Here is a 26830-nt window from a genome sequence, read left to right as displayed (position 1 = left end):
TCTGATAAAGGGGCGGGACACAACGACTAAATAGTGCGTAATAAAGGAGGCGTGTTTCCAGACGGGAAGTGACGTTTTTCGTGACATTTTCATCCGCGTCCCGGCACATCGGCACCAAATGATTCTTAATATTCGGACATTGAAAAGATTGTGTTACAAATTGCATCAGTTCAGAAGAGAGAACAATACCGACTTGAATGATCTTGCTGCTTTTGTTGAACATGAGATCACTAGCAACGGGAGTCTACAAGAATATCAATGGCTACATCTGCGTGCTGTTCAAAGAGGGTATGTAGTGTCACAGAAGACAATGCGTATGATCATCAAAATCATTGATCCAGAAGGTGTAGAAGGTCGGCGCGCTCGGTGTCTTCGATGTCGACAGTACAGTAATAGTGGCCCCAGTGCTTTATGGCATATGTACTCATACGACAAACTGAAGCCATATTTCATCGCAATAAATGGTTGCATTGATTGATTTAGTCGTCATGTGATGTGAATGGAGGCGTTTAATACAAACAACGACCCCAAAGTAATGGCAGACTACTTCATATCCACTGTGACGCGGTTTGGAGGCTGTCCCGAGCGCTTGCGAGCCGATCCGGGTACGGAAAACGGGCATGTCTGTGAAATTCATATGTTCCTGCGCAGGAATCAATCCTACAATTATGCAAGAGAGAGAAGCTTCATTTATGGATGCAGTACGGCAAATAAAGGAATAGAATCGTGGTGGGGCATCTTGCGCAAGCAAAGTGCACAATTTTGGATTTTTCAGACGCTCATAGATGATGGACATTTCTCTGGTGACTTTTTGGACAAAAATCTGATACAGTTCTGCTTTCTTAATCTTGTGCAGGCATCGCAAAATTCTATTTTACGCATATAGTTTCTCATTACCAAAGACAAAAACAAATCCTAATTAATGAAGTCTTAAAATATTATTAACATTGAAATTATTATTAAATTATTATAAAATTTATTATTATTAAAGTTAATAAATTCTTTAAAAGTATAGGTTTACCTGGAATATGTTCTGTTCATCAAACCTCTTGAACAATGCTGAAGTTGAATATTCTTTGCAAGAATAAACCATTTTATATATTACTATACGATATATGCTGAGAGGGTGGTTGATCAGGTTGTAGCCAATTATTCATGATTATTTTCATGCAAGATGAACTAGATGACGTTGTGAGGACATGGAACTCTCATAAAATAATTCCAAAGGCAGCCCAAGGAGTGTCTGGAGGACACCCAATTCCAATGTTTTGTGTTCCACATATTTATGCAGGGGGGGAGAACAAATAAAATCTGTTCTCCCAGAATGCACCCCAAAGGGTCAGTACCCCTGCGATGAAACTATCTTTGAACTCTTTGCTCTTCTCATGGATGAAAATGGTTGGACTGCACCTGAAGATGCATACCATGCAGCTGAACTGTACGCTTACTTAAGAAATGAGTTACTATACAATATATAGAAAGTCAAACTACTCTTAAATGAGCATGAACAGGCAACGATAGCCTAATCCGAAATGAGACCACTACCTAAGAGAAGTTACATTTATGTATACTATATATTGTTTATGGGTTAAGATTTTAGTGAAACATTTTGAATTCTTCACACATGCAGTATGTTTATGGAAAAGAAATGAGCCAGACAAATATATGTTTTGTATATGCAAAACGTTTATTCAAAAAGCTCTTTATACACAATTAATGTGTAAATATTTTGAAGTAAACTCCCTATTTCAAATGAATTTTTACCTATTCAATTACTGCTATTTTAGAAAAATACTTTTACAACTCATATTTTAAAGTGTTTTGAACAAAGCTGCAAGAACAATCTTGTCTTTCAGAAAAGTAAACATACATTTGTCATGTCTGTACGTATACACACATTTGTGTGTTGGTGTGTGCACATGCACCTGTGTGTTTGTGAGCGTGTACATCTGCATGTGAGTGTGTCTGTCTGTGTCAGCGTGTGTGATTGGGTGTGAGCACATGTGTGTGTGTTTGAGCATGTGTGATTGCGTGCGAGTGCGTGTCTGTGTGAGCGTGTGCATCTCCATGTGAGCATGTACATCTGCTTGTGTGTGTGTGTGTGTGTGTGTGTGAAAGCATATGACTAAAATGGGAAATATCCTGGCTGCAACAAAAATCTTTGATTATCCTATTTGATTATCCTGACGTTTATGACGTCATATGCGGGAGAGGGTGTCTCCCTTTATTTTGATAGGTGCAGGGGTTATATCCATATATGGGATCAGATGTGCTTGTGCCACATGGTGTGTATATGCTGATAAGGGAACATGTGGTTTGGGAGATAAGGGGGTCATTAAACTTTAATAGAATAAAAATGCATTACATGTACTTATTAATGTGTTATTTTAAATTACATTTTAAGGAATAATAAAAACATATAGCGGGATGAATGTAAACTAGCGCATACATGTCCAGCAGGGATCCGGCGGCAATCACGGGCTGTTAGGAGTACACATACGTCTCCGAACGCTTTCCGTATTTTAAAAGAAGAAAACACATACACTCGTTATATTTAACCAACATGTTTAAAGAAGAAGGAAAACTTTATCAGTATTCACTAATGTTTTATTTCAGTATGAGAAGCCAGCAAACTTTTAGGAGGAATTATCTTTACGTCTAAAATCTACGGCAACAGAAGTCGAAATGAAATTTTGCCCTGGTGTGCACTCAACCAGACTGTAGCGCATGCGCGTACAGACATATCTCAGCATGCTCTCTCCGAGAGAAAAATGAACGCCCCAACACAGGGGCAACTAAGACAAGAAAATTCTTGGTGCGTTCGATTATCTCTCGGAACTTGGAGTTGAGTGACATCACATCTGACAATCTCCCGTTCGAGCTACCGTACCACATCTCGGACCAAACATGGCTGCCTCCATGAATGCGCTGCTGTGTGTTGTTGCTTTGTATTTTAGCAGTTTTGGAGTAAGATTATGTTTTCCGAGAGACGTATACTCTAAATCGAACAGGTGCAATTACATTTATAATTATTAATACATTTAACAAAATAAACATTTTTAAAGATTTATAAAATAGAATTACTGTTGAGTGTGTAAGCCGCCATGTTGAAATTGCGTCACAGGGGCAACTCGGACAAGAAAATTCTGTCCGAATCGTCATAAAAGAGGCGTGTTTCCAACGGGAAGTGACGTTATTCGTGACGTTTTCGTCCGAAGCAGAGAGAAATAATCGAACACAACAATAAAACATCATATCCCAGAATGCTCTCTTTTCCCCATGTAGCGCGATCGTCACCCATTGTGCTGCAAAATGTATGAAAGTATGGAAGCAGGTAGCCAGCAACCCTTCCTGGCAGAAAACACATTAACTCTATTTATTAATCTGTTATATATGTAAATAGTGTAAAATAATCTATTTCTAATTTAAATAAAAGTTCAGGGGGCGGCACGAGGCAGGGAACAACCCACACTGTTAAAAAAATCGTAAAAAAACAGAGAATTTCTGGCAGCAGGGGTGCCAGAAAAAATAATGTAATAAAACATTGAATCGCTGTAAATTTAATAACAGTAAAAAAAAATTTTTAATAACATTTCTTTCCAGATCACCTCGCACCCTTGGAGGGGGTGTTGGAGAGCACTCCTCCTGGGGACTCCCTTGTTCTGCTGGGGGACTTCAATGCTCACGTGGGCAGCGACAGTGAGACCTGGAGGGGCGTGATTGGGAGGAACGGCCCCCCCGATCTGAACCCGAGCGGTGTTTTGTTATTGGACTTCTGTGCTCGTCACGGACTGTCCATAATGAACACTATGTTCAAGCATAAGGGTGTCCATATGTGCACTTGGCACCAGGACACCCTAGGCCGCAGTTTGATGATCGACTTTGTAGTCGTGTCGTCGGACTTGCGGCCGCATGTTTTGGACACTCGGGTGAAGAGAGGGGCGGAGCTGTCAACCGATCACTACCTGGTGGTGGGTTGGCTCCGCTGGTGGGGGATGAAGCCGGCCAGGCCTGGCAGGCCCAAGCGTATAGTGAGGGTCTGCTGGGAACGTCTGGCGGAATCCCCGGTCAGGGAGAGTTTCAACTCCTACCTCCAGCATAACTTCTCCCATATCCCCGGGGAGGCGGGGGACATTGAGTCCGAATGGGCCATGTTCCGTGCCTCCATTGTGGAGGCGGCTGACCGGAGCTGCGGCCGTAAGGTGGTCGGTGCCTGTCGCGGCGGTAATCCCCGAACCCGCTGGTGGACACCGGTGGTAAGGGATGCCGTCAAGCTGAAGAAGGAGTCACGGGGGTGGAGGTCGCTGAGGTGGTCAAAAAGCTCCTCGGTGGCCGGGCCCCGGGGGTGGACGAGATTCGCCCAGAGTTCCTCAAGGCTCTGGATGCTGCGGGGCTGTCCTGGCTGACACGCATCTGCAGCATCGCGTGGACATCGGGGGCAGTGCCTCTGGATTGGCAGACCGGGGTGGTGGTCCCCCTCTTTAAGAGGGGGGACCAGAGGGTGTGCTCCAACTACAGGGGGATCACACTCCTCAGCCTCCCTGGTAAGGTCTATTCGGGGGTCCTGGAAAGGAGGGTCCGCCGGATTGTCGAACCTCGGATTCAGGAGGAGCAGTGTGGTTTTCGCCCTGGCCGTGGAACAGTGGACCAGCTCTATACTCTCAGCAGGGTTCTGGAGGGTTCATGGGAGTTTGCCCGACCAGTCTACATGTGTTTTGTGGACTTGGAAAAGGCATTCGACCGTGTCCCTCGTGGGGTCCTGTGGGGAGTGCTCCGGGAGTATGGGGTACCGGGCTCCCTTTTAAGGGCGGTTCGGTCCCTGTATGACCGGTGCCAGAGTTTGGTCCGCATGGGCGGCAATAAGTCGGACTCGTTTCCGGTGAGGGTTGGACTCCGTCAGGGCTGCCCTTTGTCACCGATTCTGTTCATAGTTTTTATGGACGGAATTTCTAGGCGCAGCCAGGGCGTTGAGGGCGTCCGGTTCGGTGACCTCAGGATTAGGTCTCTGCTTTTTGCGGATGATGTGGTTCTGTTGGCCTCATCGAGCCGTGACCTTCAGCTCTCACTGGAGCAGTTCGCAGCCGAGTGCGAAGCGGCTGGGATGAGAATCAGCACCTCCAAATCCGAGACCATGGTTCTCAGCCGGAAAAGGGTAGAGTGCTCTCTCTGGGTTGGGGATGGGGTCCTCCCCCAAGTGGAGGAGTTTAAGTATCTCGGGATCTTGTTCACGAGTGGGGGAACGATGGAGCGTGAGATCGACAGGCGGATCGGTGCGGCGTCAGCAGTCATGCGGGCGCTGCATCGGTCTGTCATGGTGAAGAGAGAGCTGAGCCAAAAGGCGAAGCTCTCGATTTACCAGTCGATCTACGTTCCTACCCTCACCTATGGTCATGAGCTTTGGGTAGTGACTGAAAGAACGAGATCGCGGGTACAAGCGGCCGAAATGAGTTTCCTCCGCAGGGTGGCTGGGCTCTCCCTTAGAGATAGGGTGAGGAGCTCAGTCATTCGGGAGGGACTCAGAGTAGAGCCGCTGCTCCTCCGCATCGAGAGGAGCCAGATGAGGTGGCTCGGGCATCTGATCAGGATGCCTCCGGGACGCCTCCCTGGGGAGGTATTCCGGGCATGTCCCACTGGGAGGAGACCCCGGGGAAGACCCAGGACACGCTGGAGAAACTATGTCTCTCGGCTGGCCTGGGAACGCCTCGGGGTCCCCCCAGAGGAGCTGGACGAAGTGGCCGGGGAGAGGGAAGTCTGGGTCTCCCTGCTGAGGCTGCTGCCCCCGCGACCCGACTCCGGATTAAGCGGGAGATGATGGATGGATGGATGGATTTCTTTCCAGTGCTGTGAATACAAATAATTCATGTAAAATAACATTAAAACTTTCTATTTAAAAAAAAAAAAAAGTCTTCTTTGTACCACAAAAAATGTTAATATTCAGATTTAAGCTGGTAAAAAACAGATCATCACTGGAAGAATACTAAAAAGTATTTGGGATTTAAGAAATTCCATGATAAAATTAAATTAAAGCATGCAAATTAACAGAATGTAACTGCTGTATCACAAAAAATGCAGCAGTTTTAAAATAGATCACTGTAATATCATGGTAATGAAACACTTTTTAATATAAAATATACAAAGGGGCAGCATGGTGGTGCAGTGGTTAGCACTTTTGCTAACCACTGCACCACCATGCCACCCCAATCAAAACATTTACATTGCAATAATGTATGGCATGAACTAAATAAACTTGTAACTATATAATTTAGTATTACAAATAATAAAACTTAACATTGGCCTCAAGAACTAAGTTAGCACCTGATACTCCTGCACTCCCTGTTGTGGCTGAGCATTGCTCTCAGCATTGTGCACAATAGTATAATGATGTTTCCATCTGATTTTTTAAGTATTAAATCAGTTTGAGCCAAGACAATGTCACTTTTTCTATATAGTGGGATATCTGACGTGTACTGAGAAGTTTGTATTTGCCTGGCCCAGAGTGGTTTATGATATTAAAATGGCCATGGAAACCTGAATTCTCATTCACTGTGCACTATAGTATGACATGCCTTGTTTCCATCTGATTTTTAAAGTATTAAATCAGTCTGGGCTAGGACAATGTCACTTTTTCTATATAGTGGAATACCTGACGTGTACTGAGAAGTTCATATTTGCCTGATTGGGCATATTTCCGGGCCTGATTGGGAGTGGAAAGTCGTTTGCGTTTGTCTCATTTTCTGATAAAATACACACATACTATTACTGAAACTGCCTAGATATGTACTTTTCTCAAAGTGGTAACAAGTTAGTAGACTCGTGTTCAGATAATACAAATCGAAAGCCAAATGAAGTTCTGAAGGAAGCATAAGCATCGCTAAATGAGTCCCCTTACAGGCGCAATCGCGTCATTGTATTCGGCAGCGCAGCATTTAAAGTGGACCGGAAAATCCGAATAAGGAGCCAACTTCAGCCTTCAACTTCAACAATTGCACAGCTTGCTAAATTTTGTTTCCTATAACAATTTACATGTTCTAGCGAAACGTAAACCCTAAGCCCTCGGCAAATTTTATAAACAAGATGTATAAATACCCTAACCTTATTGAAAAATAACGTTGCTTATGAAAGCAGGCACGCCAGAATTTCAAGCTAGAGTTCCATTGTACTAATTTATACACATAATACTGCACTTTCTTAGAAAGTTAAACTGTCATTAAATTTTGAAGACACTGTAAACACAGGGACACAATAGTGCTCGCAATATTTTATCTTTTGAAAATATGCAGTTCTCCCGGCCATTCATTCTTAAAAAAATCAGATGTTATTTTAATACTAACTTTAATACTAATACTAAATAATACTTTCGGACGACGGAAGGCACACATATGCGTTGGGTAGTTTACACAATGGCTAAAGACATTCGACGATCGGGTAGGATTTATATACATGAAACAGAGAAGGGCACACATGACAATCCGGAACACAATAAGTGTTTATAATAACAAACACAATGGTCATTACCCGCGGAGCTTGTCTGGAGTTGTTAATGAATTCCGCTATTCCAGGCTATCCCGCCGGCGTAAATTGAGGAGTTATACGACTAAACAAGATATCTTTGTCAAACAGGCCCCAGATCGCTTTGTTATATCACTGTGTCTTGATAAGATAAACGCAATACAAAATAAACATTTATTGATCCCAGCGAGTAAAGACAGCATACCCTACAAACAAAATATCCTTAAAAGAAAGGAAAAGCTAAAACAAATAACAGATGTATGTGCAATAAAAATTAATTAAATCATATTAATAACATATTATGAATGGTACAATATTAGTTAATGAAATAATAAATCAATGATAAACATGTGTATATCTTCCAAAATACGTCACCAAAAAGTTTGTTCAGGAATGTTAGTGTTAACACCGTTAAGTTCAGTAATGTGTCAATGCGACTGGGCGTTTTGCTTGGTGCCGGACTATAGAGGGGCTGGATGTGATGCAACACGTCATTCCTTGCCACGCTGGCGTCGTCGTGATGGCCGTGTTCATGTGTCTCTTTCTGTACCTGCAGCTCTGCAGTTTCTGGGGGGATCCCGCAGCCGCCGCCGGAGGCTTGGACGAGGTTCAGATCGAGGTGCTTTTCATACCCGAGGACTGCACACGGAAAAGTCGCAGAGGCGACCTGATGAATGCGCATTATGACGGATACCTGGCGGAGGACGGGACCAAATTTTACTGCAGGCGAGTGAAGAGCAGAGAGGACATTCGATGGCATAATGTGATTTATTAAATAACAACCTGCCGCTCTTACACGCCTTTTGCATTTCCATGTTGTTTTGCAGCCGATCGGATAAAGCTGGCCATCCCCAGTGGTTCATTGTCGGAGTCGGACAGATCATTAGGGGCCTTGACTTGGGTATGATGGGCATGTGTGCGGGAGAGAAACGCAAAATCACGATCCCTCCGTCTCTGGCTTTCGGTGAGAAGGGCAAAGGTGCGTATTTAATTGAAATACTTTCACACGCGGGACCTAAGAATTTGTTTCAACGTGATTAACATATTAGGGAATAACTTAAGTTACATGGTGATGTTCACTTGTGTTTATGCACGATTTTATCTGCGCGAAACACCAGGGGTATTCCAGAAAGTGGGTTTAGGGCGGAATCCCGAGTTAAAAGCAGATCACTTTACGTTCTCGAAACTGAGATTAGACTGAGCGTCAGGCAATCACCGTGGCAACGAAATTTTTCTCGAGTCAATCAGGTATTCTCTGACGAATATCTTCGCTTATGGTACCGTTTCTTTTAAAAGTCCATGATTTATGAAATAGCTGAACGTTCCCCTTGGATCACCCACTGGGTGTCACGCCAGATGCGTGAGAGTTGGCCACCCTGTTTATGTTTAGCACTCAAAATCTACGCAATAGTTCCAGTAAATTGCAAGTTTGTAATTTATTACAGAAGTGTTTATTGGTGACGGTACTGAACGATTCATGATAATGAATAAATATAAGTGTCTAAATATTGCAGCATTCAACTAATACAACTGAATGCCTAAGTGGAATTTGCATTCCCATTACTTTAATGAACTAATAAATTAAGGATATTATATGAGCAGGTAACTGTGTTGTATTATAAGAGGAGTTACATGGGAGACCGACAAGAATCAACTTAGTCTCTTTCCTGTGAACTCTTTGGGCATGCCCACACCTTATATTATATAACGACTTCCTAGCCTCTCTGTTGTGGTATGGTGATTATTCTGCCCCTCTTATACGTACAAAAGTTTCAAATTTAGTCTGGAAGGTACCTTAATCCTTCGCCCAGTCCTAGAATGTCTGTGACATGACAGTAACCTTTAAACAGCCTTAATGTGCAGGTAGTGTCAGAACACTATATTCTATGGCGTCACATTAGAGTCAAAACTCTCACACGTAAATATGCCACTCGCGAGTGCAAAAGTGAAACTCGTGAGCACAGGACCACGAGCTGCATGCGCATTCATCATAATATCACCTCCTCTAATGTACTTTTCTCCTCCCAACGTCATGGTTGTGCTTGCGCGCAAAGCGCATTTCCTTCGGCCGCTCTCTGAGCTCGAGGGAAATTTCTGCGCTCGCATTCTGCCAGGGGGAGGTTTTGACAGTTTGGGATACGGAGTCATGCTGTTTCTGACAGCGAACACTACGAAGTATAGTTTATCTGTATAAGTATAATTTCACCGATTCTTATTGCCCCCTTGCCTGTTTCATTGTTAATCATTTAGACAGCATCATTATTAAGGTGACTTGTTAAACGATAAACAGACCTATTAATATTATTCAAAATTATAAGAAAGAATTAGCAACGTTTCTTCATTGCTTTACGTTTTACTGAAATTCAAATCTGGCCATTTTCTCGTCCAGTCTACTCTATGAACTGCCTGAGGCAGCAGACATGGTTGGCTGGACCTGCCTCATGACCACTTCTGTTCTTTGGCCTGTCTGCTGCCTTGTCCCTGGGGGTGTCTGTACCCCCAGTGTTAATATGTGGCCTCTCTAAACCTGAGAACCATCTACATTATCAGTTTAACCAGTCATCTTAATAATGATGCTGTCTAAATGATTAACTTAAACAAAATGGATAAAGTCAGTGCTAAAAATATTACACTAAAGTCTTTATCTGGAACTAGTTTATAATACATGACACCATGGAGACAAATCAGTGTCTCCCCATGTGAAGATATTTTTTGTAAATTAATTCTAAAAGGGGCATTACATTGCAGATTTAAGTGCTATAGAACAGAATAGTTTAACCACAATGTTCAAATAGCTACTGAAAGCATCGATACAAAATGCTAAAACTACGTTACAGTAGTAATACTCATCATAAGTGTTTGCATGACGAGGTGTAGAAATTATGTATGGTCTATGGAAACTCGTAACACATGATAACGTTACTTTACCATATGGAATGGCCGAAGCTAATGCCTGCCTCAGCATTCCAATAAAGTGTGTGGCTGCATTCTGTAACTGTATCTGTTTTATCCATCCATCCAGTTTCCAAACCGCTTATCCTATTGGGTCGCGGGGGGTCCGGAGCCTAACCCGGAAGCAATGGGCACGAGGCAGGGAACAACCCAGGATGGGGGGCCAGCCCATCGCAGGGCACAGTCACACACCATTCACTCACACATGCACACCTATGGGCAATTTTAGCAACTCCAATTAGCCTCAGCATGTTTTTGGACTGCGGGGGGAAACCGGAGTACCCGGAGGAAACCCCACGACGACATGGGGAGAACATGCAAACTCCGCACACATGTGACCCAGGCGGAGACTCGAACCCGGGTCCCAGAGGTGTGAGGCAACAGTGCTAACCACTACACCACCATGCCGCCCCCGTATCTGTTTTATATTGTTGGGGAAACAGGCAAGGGGGCAGTGAGAATCAGTAAAATTATACTTATAAGACAGATAAACCATACTTCATCCGCCAATAGCGTTCGTTGTCTGAAACGGCATGACTCCACCCCCAAACTGTCAAAATCTCCCTTCGGCAAAATGCGAGCGTGGAAATTTCCCTTAAGCGCAGAGAGTGCTTTGCGCGCGAACGCACCATGATGTTGGGAGGAGAAAAATACATTAGAGAAGGTGATATTATGATGAATGCGCACGCAGCTTACGAGTTTCACTTTTGCATTTGCGAATGGCATATCTACGCGTGTGAGTTTTGACTCTAATGTGATAATGTGACTTTCTTCTCAACCAGAAAGGAGGGCATTACAGTAGTCGAGTCTGGAAGTTACAAAGTCATGTATTAATTTTTCTGCATCAGAAGCTTGGCTATGTTCCATAGATGATAAAACGCAGTTCTAGTAATACTTCTTATGTGAGCATCAAAACATATATCTGAATCAACTAGTAGACCAAGATTTCTAACGACCGTGTTAGGTTGTGTAGGAAGGCCACCAATGTTGAGGTGGTGAAACTTATTTCTTGCAGCCTTGGGACCAATTACCAATACTTCTGTTTTTTCTGTGTTTAACATAAGGAATTTTTTTGCCATACAGCACTGGATATCTAATATCTTCTAACCGAGAGCAGTGATGAATTATTAGGGTTAACAGATATATACAACTGTGTGTCATCTGCATAACAATGAAACCCAACACCATGATTTCTAATAATGTTACCAAGAGGTAGCATGTATAGGGTAAACAGTAGTGAGCGCAGTACTAATTCCTGCGGGACACCATATTTGACTATGGTGGCTTTAGAAGATACCAACTGATAGCGATCAGTTAAATATGAGCAGAACCAAGAGAGTGCTGTCCCCTTAATGCCAACCACACCTTCTAACCAGTCCAACAGGATATTATGGTCCACAGTATCAAATGCTGCAGTTAAATCTAATAATACCAACAGAGATATACAGCCACAGTCAGAAGCCATTACTTTGACTAGAGTGGTTTCTGTCCTATGGTTTGGTCTAAAGCCAGACTGATATAATTCATTCTGTGTTAACCTAGCCATGGATTCAAAGAGGAATTTAGGATTGGTTTTGTTCACATCTATTAATCTGGAGAGATACAGAGACCTAGCAGTCACTAGTGCTTGTCTGTATTTAGAGAGGCTCTCTTTCCAGGCAGATCTGAAAACTTCTAGTTTAGTTGAGCGCCATTTGCACTCTAGCTTGCGTGATACCTATTTGAGTTCACGTGTATAAGAGTACCAGGGGGCAGGTTTCTTATGTCTTTGCTGTATCTTCTTAAGTGGAGCTACCAGATCCAGTGTGCGACGAAGGGATTTGTCCTTGTTTGCAGTTGCCTGTTCAAGTTCATTTATACATGATGCTTCAGATATAAGGTTGAAGGACTGCAGAAGTTGTTTCATAAATGTTGTTGTAGTTGTGAGGCAATGGAACATCTGATTCTGTACTTTGGAGCTGTGGTCAGCAGGAGACTAAAATGGATTTCAAACGTTAACAAGTAATAATCTGAGACCAGAGGACATGTTCCACCAGGATGACATGACTAATAATCAAGTCAAGGGTATGGTTACAGGCATGAGTAGGCCCGACTACATTCTGACATGCACCTATAGCTGCCAGTGCTATTTTTAAAGGGTCACTATCTTTCTCAATGTGAATGTTAAAATCATCAACAATAACAGCTTTGTCAGTTTGGCCACTAGGTTTGTTAAAAAAATTAGTAAACTCCTTAAGAATATTACTGTACGGCCCAGGCGATTTGGGGTGAAGAGCTAGCAAGGCTAAGAACAACAGCTACATTTCTCAGAAACTCCTAAGTTGGACTAAAAAATTGCAGTAACACCACCACCTTTGCAATTTGGTCTAGGGTTATGTATATAACTGTATTCAGCTGGAATAGATTCATTTAGTGCCATGAATTCATTTGGTTTAAGCCAGGTCTCAGTAAGGCATAAGGCAACAAGACTAAAATTGGTAATTATTTCATTTATTAATAGTGCCTTAGGAGCCAATGATCTTACATTGAGAAGTCCAAGTTTAAGCCCTGCATCACAACTGTTTTCTAGTAATGGATTCATTGTAATTTTTATTAATTTATTATGGCACACACTACGGTGGAATAGGCTTCCATGGTTACAAATGATAAAATGAACCCTAGGTGATGACTCTAAGCAACTAGCAAGCGGTTGGTTATGCCGGTTTGCCTGCCACCTGGACTTGGCTCTAGTTAGTCAGTGATATGCCTGGAGACTATGAGCTATTCTTTTGGACAGGAGGTCAGCACCAGCCCACAAGGGGTGAATACTGTCCCTCTTCAAAAGCCCAGGCCTACCCCAGAATGTTCGCCAGTTGTCTATATAACCCACACCATTTATCGGGCACCATTCCGACAGTCAGCGATGTAGCGACGATAATCTGCTGTATATTTCATTGCCATGCCCAGCAGGGATGGGGCCAGAGGACGGTACTGACACACACATCTTCTTTGCAAAGTTGCACACCCCTTTAAAATTTTGTGTTGTAAAGTTGGTTTCATATTCGATATTTGCTTGATATTCAGATTTGCCTCCGTTATATCTTTGAAATAACACCACCAAAAATCACTAAAGTCACACTTTCTGTTTCAGGAGAAAATGCAGATCATACTACAACACTGTATAGTGACTGATATGTTCATTGATTATTGTAGTGATGAGTCTTTTCCTGCAAAACTAATAAGCCAGCGTTGGAAGTGCAGCCTTTTGCTGGGGACCATCTACAAAGTGCAAAGCATTGCTACAGGAGAATTTCTGCTGATCTTCTAACACAAAAATCTGTGAAGTTACAATAATTTCACATTCATACTAAACCAGTTTCTCCCACTTCAAAGGTTGTAATAGTTGCCAGAGGTGATCACTGACTTACTACAGGTGGAATTTCTCAGAAATATCCAACCACGAGTTTACAGTAATTCAATACATTTTTTTGGAAAATTACTGTAAACCACACAAATGAATTTCTTCCATTTCAATGGTTATAGTAGTTTCTGGACATGATGATTCACCTACTACAAGTGGAATTTACAGAAATGTCTCATGTCAAGTGAACAGTAATTCAATACTGAAATGATCTTACAAATTAGGCCATGAAATGTATATGTAACCAGCTCTGCAAATGAAGTAGGACAGTATAAAATATATAATCAGTTGCCTTAACTGTAACAGAGAAGGCTTTGAATGGAAAAATGACTGGTTTGGGGAGACAAACAAATGGTTGTTCAAGGTGAGAATAGTGGGCCTTAAAGTAAAACAATAAGGGCGAAGGCTGGTGTCAAATAAAATCAATGTCCAAAATAGATAAACTAGAAAAAAGTACTGTGTCACAGAAATGACCTGGAGACAGAAATGTGGTTCAGAATCCCATATCATCAAGGAAGTTTAATTTAAGGAAGTTATTATGCAAACAATAATAATAATTATATAACATCCAGAATGACAATAAGTGTTTCGTCCTGACTGTTCCGATTGCCCCTGCAATTCGTGAAAGAATGACCAGACTCAACAAAAAGACACCTCATCTTACTGAGACGGCGTACCTGCGTAGACTAGTCGATGAGGTGATATACTGGCTCAGACATCCCGAGGTCCAGGAGGACCCCACAACTCGAACCCTTGCTATTCAGTTGAGGGATAACCTGAAAGAGATCTCCTCATCCGATGACTCGCACCGTGTGGAGGAGATGCAAGAAAGCCTTCTGCAACTGAGGAGCATAGTTACAGAGACGATGATCAGGCAGGTCTGTGGACTGCCTTGTTCTCCGTTAGAACTGCCGGAACCGTCCCCAGCTCTGATTAAAGCCTCAGGTAAAAAGAAGTGGAAGAATCCCGGAGAGGCGGATTCCTCAGGAATCTTGTTAAAACCCCACGCGAATCCTGCTTGCTTCTCAGTGGCTAAGCATGAGTTGATTATCTCACGGTACTCAACCCAGTAGTGTTTGTCACACCAAGGTCATCAGCCACCACTCCTCCCAAGTCTGCATCTGACCTCCCTGCTGCCAGTCTGCCCAGATTGGCACTTAAAGTCCTCGCCGCTCCATCCCTGTTGGAGACACCGGTCTCCATTCCAGCAGTTCCCGAGATGCCTCCTGACCCAGCGTCTTCAATTCCCTGACTTCTTAGCCCCAGTTCCCGAGGTTCGTGTATCTGTCCCAGTTCCTGCACATATCCCAGCTTCAGTTCCTGTTCCAGATCCAGACCCTGTGTCCTGGCTCCAGTTCCCATCCCAAATCCAGACCCCATGTCCTCTGCAGTCCCTGCAGTTCCTATTCTCGAGGAGTTCCCCAATTACCTCCCCACCGCTCCTTCCCCCTCATTAGAGTTGGAGGAGGAACTTGAGTGGGACCCCTTGGTAATCACCCTGACTCCAGCCCTCGTGAACCCCTCCGAGTGACTCCCCGACCACCCTCCCGTTTTGGAAGATCCTGGCCAGGAACCCATCTCTCTGTATCTCCCAAAGGGAAAGGCCACTTATGCCGGGGTCAAGTCCCACCCAGCCTGCCTGCGGGTTTGCCTTCAGTCCCCATTGCTTCTGCCCAGCAGTCACTGACGGTTCCCCCGTCTCCTGCTCGGCTGTCGCTGTGGTCACCCGGCTCCTGCTCGGTGGTCACCTGTGGTCTTCCCTGGAGTGACTGATTGGGTGTCTGCAATCCCACCTGTGATGACTCGTTGGTAGCCCGCGGTTCCCCTAGCTCAGTCTCGTCAGTCGCCTAAGCATTTGCCAGCTGTGGCTTCGCCTTTGTTGGTGGCAGCTTTAACTTCCTACTTGCCTTCTCCGGTGACCACTTTGCTTCCCCTTTGTCTCCTCTAGCAGTCTTTTAAACTCCCTCCTCGCCCCCTCTGATGGCACCTCCACCTCCTACCTCACATTTGCTGAGGGTCCCTCCAGCTCCGGCCTCACAGTCGCCTGTGGTCCCGGCTGCTTCTGCCTTCTGTCCATCGGGGTTCCCTTCAGATCCCCGTTTTTTGCCTCCCTTTGTGCCCTCATCCCCTGGTTTGGTTCCCCTAGCGTGTGGTTTTCCCATGTTCCCTCCTTGTCCGCTTCGTTTTCCCCTGTTCCCGTCTGGTTCTTGTGCCCCTTTGGTCAGTGTGCCCTCTGGTGCTGTCCCTTCATTCTCCCCTTCCTTGATTTCTTTGGGTCTCCTGTTTCCATCCTTGGTATCCCTGTTCGTGTCTACGTTTGTTCAGTTGGTGTCCTGGTTGTTGCTGTCCTGCTTGTTCTTGATGCCCGTACAGTTTCTGTTTTCTTGTTAATGTCTTTTGGCTTTTATTTCCCCCAGGTGCTGTTGTGCTCTGAGTTCTGTCGTGTCCCCTGTTTGGTCCATTCAGTCCCTTTAGGGGGACGTGTAGTAAGTCAGTTATCACCTCTGGCAACTATCACAACCTTTGATGTGGGAGAAATTTGTTTGTGTGGTTTACAGTAATTTTCAGAAAAATGTATTAAATTACTGTAAACTCATGGTTGGATATTTCTGTGAAATTCCACCTGTAGTAAGTCAGTGATCATCTCTGCCAACTACTACAACCTTTGTAGTTGGAGAAATTCATTTGTGTGGTTTACAGAAATTTTCAAAAAAATTTATTTAATTACTGTAAACTTATGGTTGGAAATTTCTGTGAAATTCCACCTGTAGTAAGTAAGTGATCACCTCTGGCAACCACTACAACCTTTGAAGTGAGAGAAATTCATTTGTGTGGTTTACAGTAATTTTACAAAAAACGCATTGAATTATTGTACCCTAGTCATTGGATAATTCTGTGAAAGTCCACCTGTAGTAAATAAGTCATCACCTCTGGCAACCACTACAATCTTTGAAGCGGGAGAATTTTGTTTGTGTGGTTTACAGTAATTTTCCTAAAAAAGTATTACTATACTGTAATTACTGTAAACTCATGGTTGGATATTTCTGTGAAATTCCACTTGTAGTAAGTTAATGATCATATCTGGCAACTACTACTACATTTGAAGTGTAACAAATTGGTTTACTATGTGAAATTATTGCAACTTCACAGATGTTTGTATTAGAAAATCTTAGCAGAAATGCTCCAGTAGCAAAGCTTGGTTTCCCTGAATGCGCTTTGCACTTTGTAGACAGTCCCTAGCAAAAGGCTGCGCCTCCAACGCTGACTTATTAGTTTTGCAGAAAATGCCTTGCCACTACAATAATTAATGAACATATCAGTCACTATACAATGTTGTAGTACAATCTGTATTTTCTCCTGAAACAGAAAGTGTGACTTTTATGATTTTTGGTGGTGTTATTTCAAAGATATAACGGAGGCAAATCTGAATATCAAGCAAATATCGAATATGAATAGTGACCTCTGATTGCCTCAATTGGACATCATTAGTGCCGATGTGGATAATAATCTGAGAGTATCTACACTTACTGATAGCCAGTACTTTTAAATTTGGCAAGATGTTGATTGGTTGATTTATGTAAATGATTAATTCCCCAGAAAATCAAATAGACCGTTAAAAAAAAAACATTTATCTCAGAATTCTGACTTATTAAGTTAGAATTCTGAGATAAAAATTCAGAATTCTGAGATAAATGGGTTTTTTTTTCTCCTCCAGGTGGCGGAACCGGGCTTCCATACTATACAGACATTATTTTCCGTTCACAATTTGATAAACAAATTAGTAGTATATCTAAAATATTAATGAGATGCGTATTGTGACACCCAACTGTTAGTAATCTGTATTAATTTGGCATATACATATACTTATACGTAAGTATGTGTTGTGAGCGTCAAGTTTAAATCAGCTCTAGACTTTATGCCGACAAAGCACAAGGAGGTCGGACGCCAAAAGGCACACATCCGTTGGGTAGTTTACACAATGACTAAAGACAATAGCTTATTCTTGCAGCCTAATTTAATTGAAATAATCAAAAAAGATTTGCCGATTTAAATTATTGATGTTGACGCATTTACACATCAACTAATTGTGGCGGCCCTAATGGAGATAACACATTATTTGCTTCTCCAAACCGACCATGTATAGCTGTTTAAAAGGCAACTAGGAAGGGAACATTTTGTTATTCCTGAACGTCTAAATATCATACTTTCCATTATACACAGGACATTAGGCATAAGTTCATACTGGACTCCGCTATGATCCTCATCATCCTCATCATTTTCGTATGGGTCAGCCAAACTGTTAGAGGACCATTAGTAAGGGCATAGAATCCATTCATCCATTTTCCAAACCGCTTATCCTACTGGGTCGCGGGGGTCCGGAGCCTATCCCGGAAGCAATGGGCACGAGGCAGGGAACAACCCAGGATTGGGGGCCAGCCCATCGTAGGGCACACTCACACACCATTCACTCTCACATGGGGGGAAACCGGAGTACCCAGAGGAAACCCCACGACGACATGGGGAGAACATGCAAACTCCACACACATGTGACCCAGGCAGAGACTCGAACCCGGGTCCCAGAGGTGTGAGGCAACAGTGCTAACCCATGGAATCAAATCGAAAATCGAAATATGCCTATTGGCATGCAAGATTGTCATGCATGAACGTCTATCTTTGCAGTCCTCCCTGAATGTCCTTTCATTAAATAGGCTGACATGGCTCCAAACCCTCCTCCTTTAATAAGTATATATTCCTTACTATTATGCAAAATCTGAGAAATATTCAATCACATATAAAAACATGCTCTATTGTGACAGGAGGATCCATTTGACTAGCAATGCTATTGCTCACTGGGAAGAGACCAGTGATTGCATGTAAAAGTCAATGTTGATTTTGTTAAAAGTACCGGAGGACAAACATTACCAATGTCTCCACCCATTCCATCGATCCATCTATCCACCCATCAATATATAATAATGAATATTAACCATCAGGCAGTCTACAGTTAGATATGTTACACATGCTGGGATTAATTACAAACACACAATAATATTCCTACCATTTTAAATTATGTTTTTATACCCCTGTTTCATTCTAAATTGCTGCTAAGAACTTTTGGTTTCAAATTAATTGCAACTACGTTAAATATACTCCCATGTATAGGCAGCACAATGTACATAGAATGAACCATTCATCTAAAATATTTCATCCATTATATTAGATATTGTTTTTGACCACTTTGGTCTGATGAATCTTAAATAAAATTATAGTGATCTACTTGTTGACTAGTTGTACATTTTTGCCCCGTCGTCTCTCTGTCTCTCCTTTGCTACACTGTTTCTTTTTCTTTACAATGAATTCATACTTGCATATGCAGATTTTAATATTTCCATTTCCTATTGTGCAAAGCAGGGAGCAGTACTCTTTTTGGTATCCGTTTCCATGGCAATCTGATAATGATTTTTTTTTGTTCTGCAAGACCACGCTTCAGTGAGCATTAATATACACAGACTCAAATAAACTCATTCTTGCTTAGCCTGATAACTTGTCAGATTTAAAATACCCTAGTTCAAATGGACTTCATTTACTTACATTTAGCGCAGACTATTACCTTGAGTACTGGCACCCCACAAGGCTGTGTTCTGAGCCCACGGCTGTACTGCTTGTACATGCACAACTGTGGCCAAACACAGCTCAGATAAAATAATCAGCTTTTTGTTGAGAGCAGAGGGTAGTATATTCAGCTGAAAGCATCAGCAGAGCTGATCAGCGAAAATCAGCAGGGACACAAACCGCCCAAACAACTGCCACTAAGGTCTGGAAAGTGCTTCTGCTGTTATTCAGTGAGAACTAAGAGTCTCACAAGGGCCTTCTATCCTTAGGCCACCATACTACTTAACACTAATTAAACACTCACTCCTTACTCATGTACCGTGCCCTTTTTTTGGAACTGTTGCACACATCTGTTTTTCCTTTTCTGTTATTACATGTATAACTTTACTCTTCATTATTTATAACATATTTATTGTACCATGACTTTATTTTATTGCCTTTCATTATTTTATTATGGCAGAGTTGACCACCTTGGATTGCATTGTAGGTTACAGTTGGACTTTATACCTTCCATCCATTTTCCAAACCGCTTATCCTATTGAGTCGCGGGGGGTCCGGAGCCTATCCCGGAAGCAATGGGCACGAGGCAGGGAACAACCCAGGATGGGGGGCCAGCCCATCGCAGGGCACACTCACACACCATTTACTCACACATGCACACCTATGGGCAATTTAGAGACTCCAATTGGCCTCAGCATGTTTTTGGACCGTGGGGGGAAACCGGAGTACCCGGAGGAAACCCCACGATGACATGGGGAGAACATGCAAACTCCACACACATGTGACCCAGGCGGAGACTCGAACCCGGGTTCCAGAGGTGTGTTAAATAAAAACCCTTGATTCGTAAATCCAGACTGTTATCCAGCTAAGCAAGAAATCCTGCTTCGTGATACAGGCCTCTAAAATGCCCAGTTACTGCATCAATTTGCCATGTGTGTTATCCAACAAATGTTTGTTTTGCTATTCTTCCACATTTGTTAACAGTCAAGATAAAAAAACAAATAACAATATCCTAAAACATGTTTAAGTGTCCTTGTTAAAAAAGCCAAAGGTTCCTATCTTTCCTTTTTGTCTAAATTAAACTTATATAGATGAGTGAGCGGTGAATGGATGTATGGTAAATTGATGAATGAGTACTGGGTCATCTTGATAGCAGCAGCTGTAGCACACAGACATATGTTTTGTATGACCCTTCAACCTGCAGCAGTTATTGCTCACAGATAATTATTTCTTCTTCTCAATGCCTGTGCTATCAGACCCGTTGATTCCCCCCAACGCCACAGTGACATTTGAAGTGGAGGTTTATTCTGTGTCCAGAGGACCTCGCAGTAAGGAGGGCTTCATGGAAATAGACCTGGACATGGACAGGAGCCTCAGTAAAGACGAGGTACTGTGTTTCTGGCTGCAAGTTGTGCTTCATGTACAGAGCAGCCTGTGGTGTGATGGAAAATTATCCCCACAGGCCTGTTCTAATCATGCCATTTACTTACAGGTGAGGAAGCACTTAAAGCAAAGTTACGAGAAGGACGGCAGACAGCAAGAAGAAAAATTTTATGATGCTATTATTGCTGATTTATTTAGCAAGAGTGACAATGATGGGGATGGAGAGATATCTGCAAAGGAGTACAACGTTTACCAGCACGACGAGTTCTAGCATCCCCTGGGTCTCCATTAGCCTGAGGCACATGATGATTTTCTAACAAAAACTGCCCCCAAAGCTCAATACCTCAACAAATAAATGCCAACATAATTTTTCGCTGTGGTTCATTTAGTAAATTTTTGTTGTTGTTCATGCATCACAAAGGAGTTATGTAATGTTGTATGTAATGGAGTTTTTTCATGTGGTTCTCATTTTAAAGAGCATCTGAACTATATTTTGAAGTTCCAAAATCCATGACTGATAAATAGACTTTTCACATAAATAAATCAATTTTATTTGCTTTAAAACCCAGGAATTTCATGGGAAACAGAACATTGTGCCTTAACAGAATGTGAAAAATAATCTTTAATGGGGTTCACTGGCTTGCGCTGCTAGGTCTTAATATGCTGACTGAATTATACAGAGCACCATGGAGAACATCTGGAAGCTAATTAGCACCAACCTGTCTGCAGTGCTGAGCTTCAGTGCACCTCAAGCTTCTCATAACTGTGTTTTACATAAGCCTGCTTTGTCAGCATCACCCAGTGGCTGTCACTCAGTCGAGCCGAGGTATTATCCTGTATTCACCTGGTGGTCTTGTGCCACAGGTCAAAACAGGGCACCACGTGCAATCGGATGTACTTGTGTCCATTGGAGGAGCACTCGAGGCAGCCATAGACGGTCTCCCGCCGTTGCTGGCCCATGCCACAGAGTGCACATGGACCCTTGGGGATATTGTGGTTTAGCAGGTTGATGCGGGTGTGAGTGCCTTCCCGTAGATAGCCTGTGGAGATGTCTGTCATGCTCGCCGCCTTTTCATAGTAGTCTGCCACAAGGTCCTCCATGTACATGTCAGAGTGGGCTACCTCCACAAATGTCCTGTCATCTTGACATGAGGAGAAAATGGCTGTCATTTTCCCCCATCAAAACAAACAGTCAGTCTGCAAATGGCCAAACATGAGACGTGGTTTCTGGGCCCAACCTGCTCTGAAGGGGTTTTCGTACACCATGCCTGAGAAGAACCTTCGCAGGCGTCCAAAGGACAGGCGGCCGATGAAGCCACCCAGCTGCTCTCGAATTTGCTCCTTCTCAAAGCCACCAGGGGACTCGGATGTTACGCAAAGGTCTTATGGAACAAAAACATCTGTGTGATTGCATGTCCATTAGCTGTCTAGTTACTTGGCATACCATATCATGCTATGTATTTTTGCTTATAGATTTGAGTGTAGATAATTCATACAGAGTACTATGCCAACACAGCTTGTCCAGAAAATGCTTACCCAGCGTCCCATCCAGTCTTACAAAAAGCTCGAATATGCTGTATGCGATTGTTGTGTGTGCTGGTATCACTATGGCCTTATCCCGGCCCTTTGGGTTGCGGTCATCATCAATCTGAAACTGATGCAAGAAATGTAACCAACCAATTACAGGTGGCAGCAGGAAATGGAAACTTGCTCAGTGTTTGTGAGTAGTCACCCTCATAGTCTTCCCCCGCATTCCCGCATGCACAGTGAGGGAACACTGTCGAGTCGTGCGGATGCTCTCCATGACGACGCACAAAATGGTCCGCCCACTCTCCTTTGACTGGCGGATCAGACAGTGGTCTAGATCCACTTTCCTGAAATGAGACATTTGCATTTGAAGAGGTTATACATTTTGGGCAACTGACATGAACTCAATTACTGCTGTGAGCCTTTACCCACCAGCAGCCATGCAGTACAAAGAAAAGGTCAGCGTTTGAATTGGTGGGGATCTGGGGGGGAGGGGGGGTCCTACAGAGCCCTGCAGAGGGCAGTGTGGTGCATCAAGCAAATCAAGGCAACACTGCACACTCTACAGGACATCTGCATCTAACGATGTAGGTCCACCATCATCATTATGCATTATCAGATACACTTCCCAAGCTATAAACTTTTCCAGTGGCTGCGCCCTATGGTCCGGACTGAGCGGCTGAGCAGGCCATTAGGATCATTAATACCACCAATTTAAAAACTCAAAAAGGGTGAAACTGCAACTTGCACTTTTCTCCTATTTTTTCTAACTTTTAGCTTTACTTTTATATACTTATATATTTATGTATTTTAGTAGTTATTTTGTAAACGTACATAATTTAATATTGTTGTCCTTCTACCTCGTTTATTGGACAGTCTGTAGTGGAAATTTCATTTCACAGTAGGTGCACCACTATGTTTGTGTACGTTACAAATAAAAATCTTGAATTATGAATCAAACACATAGCTCCCCAGATTATTTTCCTTGTAGGATTAGGTCTTAGTGTTCATTAGGTTGGAAACCCCAGTCCTTCAATTATGTAGAGTTATTGCACTTTCACAACATGGTCAGCTTGCAAATTGATGCCCTCTCCCAAGACCTTGGACACAATTAGAACACTACAAAAAGTCATGTCATGTGGTAGCTGTGACTGGAGGAGGCACAGAGTACCTGGAGCCGAGCTCCCTGAGCAGCGTCGGAACCTCCACTTCATGCTTCGTGACAATCCCAAAGGAGGCTTTAACTGCCACAGAGTCTGAGCCGCTGATGTTAACCCCGACATCGCTGATCAGGTGGTTTCCCAGCCGGCCATCCAGAGACACATCAGACTTGTCTTCATAGTTAAGCAGCTGATAGGAGGAGACCCCTGTGTGTCAAAGAGAGTGTGGTCATGCATACTATGTGGTTTAACTTCACTTTCTCACTAGATTATAATGAAATGTACAGGGATAAATATTTCCTCTGAAAGTAATATGAATGCTCACCATTTGGATACTGAAGTACACACAGCAAAGCAGTTTAGCAGTTTTATCACCACCCAAACCACAAATTTGCATGGCCCCCCTGAGGTTTGGGGGCCCCCTGTTGGCTACAAACAGTCACACATCAATAATTCAATAAATGCATTCCTAATTTAGGAGAAGCTGAACCTGAATGTTCTGCTAACCAGCAAGGTATCAATGATAAACTGACTGATCTGCTAGCTAAGTTATATGCAACCATGAAGCAATTAAGCCCTGGGTACACACACAAACACACACATGCAAGTTGGTCTACCTATCTAAATGGGGACTGTCCATTCGTTTCTATGGGAAAAACCCTAATCCCAATCATGACACCCTTAACCTCTACCCATCCCTAACCTTAACCATGAGTGACCAACCAAAATATAAGACTTTTGGCATTTTTACTTTTTTGATTGCATTCACGGATTTTTATAAAACTGAGTTATCCAAATACGGACCTCAAAAGATGCCCCCAAAGGTAGGGAAATTTCAGGTTTTAGTACACTTTGGGGACAATTTGGTCCTCAAATGTGATCTATGCAAACCCACACACACATACACACACACACACACGCAAATGTACGGTATACCTATCCTTATGCTCATTCACTTCTACGGGAAAAATACTAATGCTAACTATGACAACCTTAACCCCTACCCAGCCCTAACCATAAGTAATCAAGCAATATACAAGAGTTTTTGTATTTTTTGTTTTTTCATAGTAGTCACCGATTTTTACAAAATAGTCTTTTCCCTTATGGGGACCAGGAAACCAGTTCCCATAAGTGAAAAAAAAACGGATATTTATCACATTATGGGGACATTGTGTCCCCATAAGGATAGTTATACCCGCTCGCACACACACACACACACACCCACACACACACACACACAGCACAGTACCTGCTGTTATCTCCTTGTCCCCCACCAGGACATCTTTTATAGAGAATGGGGTGGACGCATATTTGGTCTTCTTCCAGAAATGCATCCTCTTCCTTTTGGTGACCAGGCTGAGTGGCTGGTAGCGATCGGCCTCGCTCAGACTGGGCACAGGGATCAGCCGGCCTGTGTCTCCGACCTGCTTCACAAAGTTCTTGGTGGCGGCAGCAAACATCCCACTGTTGGAAGGGAGAACTGGCAGCTGTCATGGAAAGCACTGGAATGCCACTGAGCCCCCAGCAGTGTGAGAGTGAGCTGGCAGTGGTCCCAGAAACCGCCGGAATGTCACTGAGCCCCCACCAACTCCACTCATCCTTCTGTTCTGAACACGATAAATAATAAAATGAGCGTGAAAGTGATACCGAGCTAGGGGACATTGTGTCTGCCACACAGAATCCTGTCGAGCTGCTTATTACCAAAGCCACTGGACTCCCAGGAGCACTCAGTGTGGCATGGTGTCACCGGTGAGCCCTGAACACACAGATGACAGCAGAGGATTTTTTTTTATTTTCTTTGATCAAAATTAAATAGCATAACTGAAAATGTTAGCTATTTTCACCTAAATTTCACCAGTAACATGTTAACACTGCAACTAGAGGGAGCCCTAGCATCACAAACATGATCTATTTACTACAAATTTATGTAGAGATGGCTGACTTACAGATTATCAGTGCTGCTGGTTTAAATTAACGTTAGGTACATGCTACCTACATGAATATGTGTCAGCATTAATGACAGGTGTCACAAATGGAAGCACAAATATTCTTAATCCAATACACATACTGGCATACAAATATACCGATATATATATATATATATATATATATATATATATATATATATATATATATATATATATATATAAGAACATAAGAACATAAGAACTATACAAACGAGAGGAGGCCATTCGGCCCATCAAGCTCGCTTGGGGAGGACTAAACTAATAGCTCAGAGTCGTTAAAATCTTATCTAGCTCTGATTTAAAGGAACCCAAGGATTCAGCTTGCACTACATTATCAGGAAGGCTATTCCATACTCTGACTACACGCTGCGTAAAGAAGTGCTTCCTTAAATCCAGCTTGAAATGTTCTCCCGCTAATTTCCACCTATGGCCACGAGTTCGTGTAGAGTGTGTGTGTGTGTGTGTGTGTGTGTGTGTATATGTATATGTATATATATATATATACATATATATATATATATATATATATATATATATATATATATATATATATATATATAGCAGCTCATGTATTCATGACATGTTTAGATGTTTCCATGTTTCCAAGACAACAGTGATTTCCTGGAATTTTGTGCTGAAAGGTGTCTATGCTGCATTTGAATGGGGCAAATGTGTGTAGTAACCAGGTTAGGGTCAGGGTCACTTGGCCTCTTATTGCACTGTTCTCATGGCTGAAGTAGCTCTCTGCTTTTGAGCACGGGGGCAGTGAGCAGCACCTGGAGAGGGTGAGTCTTTCAGGAGGAAGTATCCCACTCAGAATCAATATAATTAATAATAATAAAGATACTTTATTCATCCCTATCGGGAATTCTCTTTTTAACTAGCCCATCATGTTCTCCATGGCACACAGACATGTATGTAAGTGAGAGAAAGTTTGGCAGCAAAGGGTAGCCCCCCATAGCCGCACCAATGGAGCTGGAGGTTAAGGGCCTGACTTAACGGCCCATATAAGTGACTATTCTGCCAAGGTTGGCCTTGAAATGGCTACCTTCGTATGCACAGAGGCTTATCCTTAGAAATACCCAGAACAAGGTCATAGGACTGAAGCCTAGATTTTACGAGGCTGGGAGTGGCATAACCGCAGCTACCCATAGGGGCCACTGTAACACACTGGATGAGGCTGACTCTCCATCACCTCCTTCCATGAGACATGACTCATCAGCAGCTTGTTTATATGACAGATGGGGGAGGAGAATGGTACATATAAAGAGCAGAATGACGGAATGAGTGTTATGTGCAGCAGTGCATTTTAACAGAGT

At 42.9% G+C, this 26830-nt stretch overlaps 2 protein-coding genes across 6 annotated transcripts; one reads left to right on the top strand and one right to left on the bottom strand.

Moving 5' to 3' along the window:
• The first annotated feature begins 65 nt into the window (after positions 1-65).
• On the top strand, positions 66-21229 carry fkbp7 (FKBP prolyl isomerase 7). 4 transcript variants are annotated; one of them, XM_049021572.1, is made up of 5 exons: positions 66-288; positions 8066-8235; positions 8337-8488; positions 20731-20861; positions 20967-21229. In XM_049021572.1, exons 1-5 carry the CDS (start codon positions 259-261, stop codon positions 21126-21128), a joined length of 645 nt encoding a protein of 214 aa, XP_048877529.1. In that variant the 5' UTR covers positions 66-258; the 3' UTR covers positions 21129-21229. The 4 variants fall into 4 exon arrangements, with proteins under 4 accessions (XP_048877529.1, XP_048877391.1, XP_048877304.1 ...); XM_049021520.1 differs by lacking the exon at positions 66-288 and having other exon boundaries at positions 7976-8235; XM_049021434.1 differs by lacking the exons at positions 8066-8235; positions 8337-8488; positions 20731-20861; positions 20967-21229 and adding an exon at positions 3604-5918.
• Positions 21230-21384: 155 nt separating this feature from the next.
• pjvk (pejvakin) lies at positions 21385-25049 on the bottom strand. Of its 2 annotated transcripts, none has more exons than XM_049021124.1 (6): positions 24794-25049; positions 23556-23751; positions 22590-22731; positions 22394-22511; positions 22096-22239; positions 21385-21999 (listed from the first exon to the last, which is right to left on the bottom strand). In XM_049021124.1, the coding sequence occupies exons 1-6, from the start codon at positions 25002-25004 to the stop codon at positions 21698-21700; spliced, it is 1113 nt and encodes a 370-aa protein (XP_048877081.1). In that variant the 5' UTR covers positions 25005-25049; the 3' UTR covers positions 21385-21697. The 2 variants fall into 2 exon arrangements, with proteins under 2 accessions (XP_048877081.1, XP_048877174.1); XM_049021217.1 differs by having other exon boundaries at positions 23556-23973; positions 24794-24914.
• Between the last annotated feature and the right edge of the window lie 1781 nt (positions 25050-26830).

Source organism: Brienomyrus brachyistius, chromosome 1 (genome assembly GCF_023856365.1).
Source record: "Brienomyrus brachyistius isolate T26 chromosome 1, BBRACH_0.4, whole genome shotgun sequence".
In the NCBI taxonomy this organism is placed as follows: Eukaryota; Metazoa; Chordata; class Actinopteri; order Osteoglossiformes; family Mormyridae; genus Brienomyrus; species Brienomyrus brachyistius.
The sequence above is the reverse complement of the archived record's forward strand: the minus strand, read 5'-3'. Positions and strand labels throughout refer to the sequence as shown.